The sequence below is a fragment of the Sinocyclocheilus rhinocerous genome, unplaced genomic scaffold, assembly GCF_001515625.1.
Source record: "Sinocyclocheilus rhinocerous isolate Xijiao unplaced genomic scaffold, SAMN03320098_v1.1 scaffold1606, whole genome shotgun sequence".
NCBI lineage: Eukaryota > Metazoa > Chordata > Actinopteri > Cypriniformes > Cyprinidae > Sinocyclocheilus > Sinocyclocheilus rhinocerous.
The window spans coordinates 708,722-718,314 of record NW_015628313.1 but is presented as its reverse complement, the minus strand read 5'-3'; the positions used below and the strand labels follow the sequence as shown (position 1 = coordinate 718,314).

Sequence of the window (9,593 nt, the reverse complement as noted above, 5' to 3'; positions counted from 1 at the left end):
CAGAATGTTTGCCATGCATTTTTTTTTTTATTCATGCAATAGTGCAGTTCATGCAATATGATAGCATGCAGTGTAGATTAGCATTAATTTAGCATTCCACAACTTATTGCCTACCAGAGGAGGACCTCAATGTGTTTTCTGTTAGTTTTACATAAGCTTCAGGGCTCTCAGGAATCACTACGTCTGTGGAAAAAGAGATACACAACAAAACATACCAACAGTTTACAGAGAAGAATTTCTCATGGTGGTGGACACTCAGCTGGAGCATTATCTCATGAGAACATCCTTCAGGTCAAGCACACTCACCTGAAAGTGCTGCAGTGGCCAAACACAGTAACTCCTCATCCTCATCTTTTTGTCTGCCCCGTTGTGCAGACATGGAGTGGCCAATGGGGTCCAAGTCATAGTCGTGGTCCCATTCCAGAGGGATGGAGTCTATACTGGCAGGGGTGTCCCGGCCGGAGCCGTTTGTGCGAACAGGAACAGTGCCAGCTGAAGGTGGTCTGCTAGATGTCTGGGGCATGGCACCATCCTCACCCCACTGAAGGTCTGAGAGGTCACCCGACTCGAATTCACGATCTGAGCCTTCACACTCATCATCGGTTAGCTGCGAATGAGAGGTACCACAAAAGTAAGAGCCACCTTTAAGCAAAGCAAAAGCTGAGATATAAACAAGTGTGCATGCATGTCTGAATTTGTGTGTCTTACCGGCAGGCGTGTGAGTTTCCTGTAGTAGCGCTCCACCCGACCAAACACCTCCCTACAGTATCTCTGCAGCTCATCCAGCTCCTCCTCTATGACAGCAGCATCTAGAGGCTCACTCTTCTCCATCAGCACCTCCCCCTGCCCAAACACACTCTCCATCTTCCCCATGTTCAGACTGATCTCCTGCTGGAATGCCTGGAACGCACAAGTGTTCACAAGTAAAGTGAAAAGTAATTTTGAATAAAATTTAAAAGTAAATGATCTACAGAATAAGTAAAAATAGTTTTGCGTCAGCATTTCCCAGGTCTAAAATATATATCATGCATGTTAGTGAATAGTCAATGTATAAAGCTATAGTTAAAATCATTTTTTGGCTATAATGAATATTCAAATTCACCAAATATTCTTAAACATCTGCCTGTCTGGTTTAAGAAAATGCATTTTCTTGCATTTATTTTGACAGGACAGTATAAGGACAGACAGTAAATAATGGGAGAGGACAGGATCAGGACTGGGAATCAAACTCAAGTCTCCCTGAAACATTGCTGTGCCATATGTTGGAGTGCTGCCCACAAGGCTATAGCTCTTACATGTTCATATATTTTTTTTAAATGTAAATTATTCATGTATGCTCACACAGCCCTGACCTTTAATTGTTTGATCTTGGCCTGAACGTCACACTCTGAGAAATGCTCGATGTTGGTGAGCTGCAGGTCCATCTCAGTCAGCCATACCAGAATACCATCCCGGGCTGTTTCAAACTCCTCTCTCTGACCAATTAAATGCTGCAGGACAAAAGAATAACAAGTCAATTAATCATGCTGCTGCTATATGTAGTTTAGGTTCTGCATTAATAGTGATTCCTACAGAGGTTCTGAATATATAAGTATATACACGGTAAGTTATTACTTCAGTCTTCAGTGTCACATAATTCTTCAGAAATCATTCTAATATGCATTCATTATCATTCTAATAATTTCCTATTATTATCAGTGTTGAAAATACTTGTGCTGCTTAATATTTTTGTGAAAACCGTAACGTATGTTTTTTTTTCTGAATTCTTGGATGAATAAAAAGTTCAAAAGAACAGCATTTATTTGAAATAGAAATCTTTTGTAAAAATAAATGTCTTTACTGTCACTTTTGATACATTTAATGTGTCCATGCTGAATAGTTTTTTTTTTTTTAATTTCTTTAAAAAAAATCTTACTGACCCCAAACTCTTGAACGGTAGTGTATATAATATATATAATATATCACCTTGAGTCTGCGCAAGATGGCAGCTACTCTCCTCTGTAATATATCCCAGCGCCGGTTCCCATCATGCACCATTTGTCGTAGATGGCAGGATGAGTCTGTGCGGTTCTCACGTGCCAGCCTTCGATACTGCTTATTGATCAGCTCTAGTTGGGTCAGACACTCCTGTACCTGTCTCTGAAATGCCTGTGAGGCAAAAAAAATCTTAAATTCACAAACTGGAAAAAGTGAAAACTACACCTTAGTTAAGTGCATGTTTAAAATAAATCATGGTTTAGCATTTGTTTCAGTCAACAACGACACTTTACAAATTGTAAAAGACTAAAGGTTGAAGTAGACTGGACTTTGGCCAATAGATGTCAGCAGTGATCCTTTTTTTTTTATTTCCCAACAGTATTCTTGTTACTTTTTTGTCTTTTTGTATTCAGGCCCTATTCATAATTATCCTCTTGACTCACTGCCTCAACCTTATTAACTCTATCTGTGGATCTCTGAGTACCTCAAACTTCTTGAGCTCCTCTTTAGCGACGGTGTACAGCACTCCAGAGGAGTTGGGCAGAGCTGCTGTCCTCTCTGACACTTTCAGCCACTCTTCAAAACGGGAGTAATCATCCAGAAACTTCTGCCACAACCTCCACGTCTCCTCAATCCTGCAAAAACACATACAGTGAGTTTCAAACACAAACATAGTCCACACTGAAAATCTACTTGGAAGTACAACTGTACAATATCATTCACGGGGCTTACTAAAAATACTTCATTTTAAAAAGACAGCTGTTAAACAGTTCATTGTGTGCTGAAGTCAACTCTGATTTAACCTGTATACATTGAGTCGGTTGGCATGACACATGCTCTCACACCTGTTCCTTTGGTGGCCTGAATCAACTTTAACTATACTAAATAGCAAATTTTCACTTTCACTTTCATGAACTGCAGTCTTCATTAGCATATACAGTTCAAACTTTTGGGATTTTTAAAAATGTTTTTCAAAGAAGTCTCTTATGCTGCAAAGCTACATTTATTCTTGTGATGGCAAAGCTGAATTTTCAGCAGCCATTACTCCAGTCTTCAGAGTCAATGATTCCTTAGATATCATTTTAACATGCTGATTTGGTGCTCAAGAAAGACTTATTATTTTTAATGTTGAAAACGGTTGTTACTTTTGATCATTCTGATTAAGTATCCTTGCTGAATAAGACTATTTTCCTTTTTAAAAATCTTACTGACCCCAAACAGAGTATGTGAGCGGAGTGGAGTGGGAGTGGAGCGGCATGATTTTTGACTGAGCGAGGAGTGGATTTTTTGAAAGTCGAAGCGTTGTGGTTTTCACTCACTCCAACAGCGCAAGAGCACGAGTACAATTAATGCCAACAGCCCATAATATAACTGCATTTTATCAAGAATTCATGCATTAAACATCATTAGCTAGCTTTACCGGTAAGTGGATCACTCAAATCAGAAAGGTGGTTATAATGACGGTCATGGACGAGTGCGGGAGGTTATTTCTCAGGCATGCTTGTTTATAGAATGTGGATACTCAATATTGATTGGGTGAAATCACGTTTTAAAACAGCTTATTGTACAGGTAGTTAATCTCCACTCTAAACTAATGTGCTGCTACATTGCTGCACGCGCGCACAACACACAAGCTCGCACATAACGTACAGATCGTGCGCACATAGAAACATTCAGGAGTGCAAAAAATTGTTGTCAACGCTGTCCTGTGATTTATCAGCTTAAAAACAGAAAAGTTACAGCATATTCTCTCTGTTTCTGAAGTAACTACAACCCTCAGGTTCGCCATAGAAGAGAGACACTGCACAGACAAGCGAGTTAAACAGTCATTTAATATAGACGTGGGCTAAATGTAGTATTCCAGTAAACCATGTCAAAACTATTCTTCTAGTATAGTGTATTTATTTTTAGTTTAATATTAAAATCGTAAAAAGTTCTGAACAGAACTTTGTAATATTTCAAAACATACTGAAATACTTTATCCGTGAATTTCGTCATGGAGTGAAGGCAGAGCGGCATTTCTGATCAGTGGAGCGAGGAGCGGGAAATGCTGAACCCGGAGCGGAGTGATTATTGCATGCTTGGAGCGCAGAGGGGAAATTGTTGCCGCTCCACTCCGCTCACATACTCTGACCCCAAACTTTTGAACAGTAGTGTACTTTTACACAGAAACCAATGTGTACATTTTCCAATTTACTTATAAATCACACACAAACACACTCACTTCAGCCTCCTCTCCATGGCAACAGCACAGATGTTTCTCCAACGGCGATCAAGGCCGCGTGTGGCCTGCTGGATGGATTCACACTCGGTCTCTGTGGCACAGGCATCACAGTCGTGCAGCAGCACCTCACACAGGTTCAGCACTGATGCCACACCCGTGCTGTGCTTCTCAATGTCACGCTGCAGATCCTGCACAGAGATAGTAGACTTCTACTGAGCTTCTCACGACATCTGACATTTTGATCATTTTGCCTGTTTCTATTTCATTTCAGTTTATTAGGCAGAGGTCATGCATTTCTCTACAAATATGTTTAATCTTGTTGCATCATCAGTTCTAAAAATGTTTGACTAACATTGCTTCTTTACAATGATAATTTGTCTCTGATGCAGAAAGAGGTTGATATGTGCTGGCTGTTGCTGGGTAAAGTGAGGATACATTATGATACTGAAACAGTAAGTGGGTCAGTGACTGAGCCAGATGAAGTCAAGTTCTTATTTTGACGTTTGACCAGGGCTTATTTTACTTGCAGAGATTTAATACTAGTTTTCGTAAGACTTACTATACTGACAGACTTTTATGCGACCATATGTAAATGAATGCCTTTTCTGTGTGTGTGCGTTACCTGTTGCTGGTTAAGTTTTCTTTGGATCTCATGTGAGTCACAGGTTTCATAGACGATGGGCCGTAAGAGTTCAGTCTCGATGTGAGCCAGCCAGGAGCGCAGACTGCTCATGTTCTTATCTAGCTGCTGCACGGCCACAAGTGTCTCCCGCAACTTCTTTACCCTACAGACCCCAGAGACAGAGAGACAGAGGAAGAGTAAAGAGACTGTATTAATATAACATTCTGCAAAAAGTGTAATTAAGCTGTTAGTGTAATTAGGCTATAAACCAGAACTGTACAGTGCAAACGTCTTTTATGTTTAATCAAAGAAACTTGGGATCGGAATGAAATTTGCCTTTAAATAATCAGTAAATATAGAATGTACACTCGTCATTAATTTTATTCACGAATGTCTTTTGTGAACAGTCATATTTTGATTGGAAAGACCTTTATAGTATTGGATGTCTTTTGATAACATAGCATTTTAAGTTTTAAAGTTATACACAGCCCAAAACAAAGACAAAAATACAGAAAAGATGTTTATTATTATAAATATAAATTTGAATAAAAAATATAATAAAATATTATTAATTAATAGTAATAATAATGTATATTAAGTTAATATTATAATAGTTCAATAATTATTTGTTTATTCCATTTATTTTTGTCAACAATAAATTGAAAGAAAAATAATTAGTATTGCAAGAGTCATGAAAACACAATATCAGTTTGTCTCATTTCAGTGTAAATATAAACATATAATTTACATATGTAAGTACAATGCAAATGCATTACATTGTCCAATTTTTTTGGTGGATTTATGAAGTTACTTTGCTTATATTGTCAAATATGCAAGACAACTTGACCTTACATCAGTTAACAAGTGACAGAGGCAGAATGCAATCCAATGGTGTTAAAGAGTTTCCTAGAAATCCTGAATGTGCCTAAAAATACAGAATCACATGCTCAATGCAGTGCCACCGACACACACTCACGCATACCAGCATAGCATGTTTCAGCTGTGCCACCATTCCAGATCTAGATCTCAGAAAAATGTCTTATCTCAGACTGGATATGAAGCAAAGAGCACAGATGCTGAGTGAACATGATTCAACTTCAGCCAACTTTGATTGAAACTTTGGTGTATGCTGTAGGCAGTTAGCCAAAACACAGACAATGTTTGACCTGGTGAGATTAAGCCCTCATGTAACCCTGGTATGTGAACAGTTCAGTGTGACTGTGCTTCAAGCTACATTCCTAAAGCACAAAGGCACACTGAAGCTAAACCCACCGCAACAACAACAGAAGGTCAACAAATACAGCATGGTATAGCATTTTCTCCATTTAACAAACTGAGATTTTCAGTGAAACTATCTGGTCTATTGGGCAATCACATATGTGGAGAAAAGCAATGATAGCTTCACTTAAGCATCTTAAACGACATATTTCACCCACATAATCTAATAAACTACATTTCAGACACTTTGCATTAAGACATGTCTAAGTATGACAGAAAATACCACAATACATGGCAACATAAAAATTTAATTGCATAAAAGAGAATCCGTAATATGTAAATGATAAGTGGATAACTGTTTTCCTGCCTGTTAATGTCACAGTCACACTCTGGCAGATCGGAGTCCTGTCCAGGACTTCCTGCCATGTTATCAGTGCCCATATCCAGCACCATTGGGCATAATCCTCTCAATCAACTGTCCCAGAAGAAAGAAAAACTTCCACACTGTCAAAATTCCCCTTCTCTTTCGTCTGAACAACAAAGTGACCAGGATTTTTCTAGTCCCCTGGTTAGTGTGTGGGGTGTCTGAGCATGTGTGTGTGAACTGCTCTCAAGTGCAGGCATGAGCAGCTGGGAGTGACAAATATACTGCTGTGGCTAAAATAAGACGACAGTCATTAGCATGTGCAGATCAGAGGACTGGAATGTCTGTGTCTGTCATTATTCATATAAACAAAAACTGAAAAATATTATTTTTGTTTTATTTTATTTTATTTTGATTCATTAAAATTAAAATTAAGAATATTAAGGAAAAAAATGAAGAACATTCAACATTTCTTTAGTTTTAAAACTAAAATATAACCTTAAAAACAGTTGTTTTGCAGTTAAAAAAAAAAAAAAAAGTCTATTATTGTTGATGGTTTTTGTTAAATCGGTGTTCATATTCTTATTATTTACAGCATTGTTCTAACCTTTGTTGAAACCAATTACCAAACCAAATTTGAAACCAGCTGAAGGATTGTGTATTTGTGTATAGTTCTTTCTTGTTTATTCAACATCTGATATGTCACCTTGTGAATCTTTTCTGATGTTATCCTGTAAACGTGTAAACCAAATACACAGGATGGACCTTCTACCCTGTCTCTCCAGTAGGAGGTCCTAATGGCATCAGTCTATTGTTTGAAGGCCATTTGTTACCAGGTATAAAGTTCTGTCTCACAGACAGAACTCAGGTAGAAGCTAGGACTCTTACAAGGGTTCAGATATTTTGAAGGCCGACACACTGACGTTGCTGCTGAAGATCTGTGCTACACTACTACCCTCAATAAAATCTTCTCCCCACAAGAACTCTGGTCAAGCTTACTTATTTTATGCATTAGAGAAATTTAATACATTGGCGAGCCACCCAAATCTTTGCTCAGCCAAATACAGCAAAATCCAACACAACCAGTTCCAGTTGAGTATTCAACATTAATTGTATTCATTTCAACTCATTTACTCGCTTCACCTATTTAAAAGTAAACGAAATAAAAGGGAAAAAAAAAGAGAGTAATTTTCTTTATCTTTGTGCAAGAGCTAAATTGGAAATCCAAAATTACAACAAAACCTGATGTCTATGTGTGTATGTGGACATACTTAAACATATTTTGGGGACAAATTTGTACCCAAAAGTGAGTTAAATGGGGGAAAAAAACGTCCTTTTGGGGATATCCTCATTTGTATAAAATAAAGTAAATAAGAAGTTTTTTAATTGAAGAAATACAGTAGGTTTTCTGTTAGGGTTAGGTTATAGTATTTTTAACTAACTGCATTTAAAAACAGTATTAGTTGGAATGCCCTGCATTTAGAAAGCCAAGTAAATGTGTATGTGAGAGAAAGTGTGTGTCAGTGTATCTGTGTTTGAAATATGCTTGCTTGTGAACAGTGTGGATACTTTTTATTGAGCAAAATCTCTCCAGTTAGCTCTTTAATTGAATCCAAATAAAAGTTTGTCAGTATACTACCTTTTTCTATAAACTTTTAGGGAAAAATCAAGACAGTCACACAGAGCTAATGCACAAGAGTGTGAGAGGATGACCCTCTCACACACTGGCCACAGTGAAATCAACACCACACATGTAAGAGGCTTTCAGTCCTGACTGCAGACAATTCGCTTTTACCAGTCATATCCAGAGACACCATGGTGTCATGTTTAAGATGCTGGTGCAAAATACTTCCTCTCCACCCACAGGCCATTAGCACAAGGAACATTCTCAGTTCATGCCCCTATTTCTAAAGATGACACTCTGCACAGGGTGTCTACAGATATAAACAAGTTAAATTTAAGACTTTTTAAGACCCATTTTAATACCACCTTATATGAAATTTAAGACCAAATTTTTTTCCCGATTTTTTTTTTTACAAGCAAACTTACCGATTCAGATACTGATCATCAATTTTTTTTTCTTTAAACCAATTTATTTGTTGTTTATTTGCTGTATAACGGGCAAACTAGCTTAAAACTAAAATATCTGTAGCCATTTAAAATTAAAGGCAACCACTGCATTTTAATCATGATCCAAACAAAGATGCTACACACACATAGCATGAACAGTTGTTTTATTAATTAATTAGCCTATATAGTGTAGCAACTTAAAGGCTACACATGATATTTCTCACTAGCGAGGTAATAACAGCGCTGTTTAGAGACACTGCTGCAGAACACTGTTGAGGGACGCACAGAGGTAGCCTAAAGCTCTCTCTCTTTCTTTCTCTTTCTCTGTGTGTCTCTGTCTCTCTCGCTCTCTTTCTAATAACTTCATTAATAACTGCATTAGAATGCTATCAATGGCTCAAGCCTCCATTACCAGCTTATTACCAAATAATCCTACTCACAATAGCGATTTAAGTACAAAAACAGGACGAATCCCTTTAAATATATAATCTGATCGATGTCTTGAGGTGTGGTAACCGTAGTATAAGAAGAATAATTGACTCTGGGTCGTTGAATTATTAGAAAAATAATGCACACCCGAGGTGTAACGGCCTCACCACCTCGGTATATGAAATTTAAGACCAAATTTTTTTCCCGATTTTTTTTTTTACAAGCAAACTTACCGATTCAGATACTGATCATCAATTTTTTTTTCTTTAAACCAATTTATTTGTTGTTTATTTGCTGTATAACGGGCAAACTAGCTTAAAACTAAAATATCTGTAGCCATTTAAAATTAAAGGCAACCACTGCATTTTAATCATGATCCAAACAAAGATGCTACACACACATAGCATGAACAGTTGTTTTTGATATTAATTAAATTGTATACATTTCAAGATTTAAAGCAAAAACAGAATGGTCTGATTTTAGATGTGTGAAATTATGCTACATAAGACACCTGCGCAATACACAAACAGCAGACGGACTGAAAGAAAATTCACTCTCTGACAGCAGGTGGAACAGCTTATGGAACAGCTGCTGCAATATAGCGTTTCCTTGGTTACCGCTGTAAACAAAGCTGTGCTGCGCATAGATATGTGTGTGTGTGTATATATATATATATATATTTATACTAC

General features: G+C 37.5%; 1 protein-coding gene across 1 annotated transcript in view; it reads right to left on the bottom strand.

Annotated features, from left to right (window-relative positions):
* syne1a (spectrin repeat containing, nuclear envelope 1a) overlaps positions 1–9,593 on the bottom strand; it is a 133,452-nt gene that overhangs the window by 7,397 nt on the left and 116,462 nt on the right. Inside the window, exons 131-138 of the mRNA XM_016548796.1 lie at positions 4,824–4,986; positions 4,202–4,389; positions 2,462–2,612; positions 1,966–2,148; positions 1,353–1,490; positions 709–900; positions 307–607; positions 115–183 (exon numbers count right to left, since the gene is read on the bottom strand). Of these exons, the coding sequence (XP_016404282.1) occupies positions 115–183; positions 307–607; positions 709–900; positions 1,353–1,490; positions 1,966–2,148; positions 2,462–2,612; positions 4,202–4,389; positions 4,824–4,986 (1,385 nt within the window). The remainder of the gene's footprint in view (positions 1–114; positions 184–306; positions 608–708; positions 901–1,352; positions 1,491–1,965; positions 2,149–2,461; positions 2,613–4,201; positions 4,390–4,823; positions 4,987–9,593) is intronic.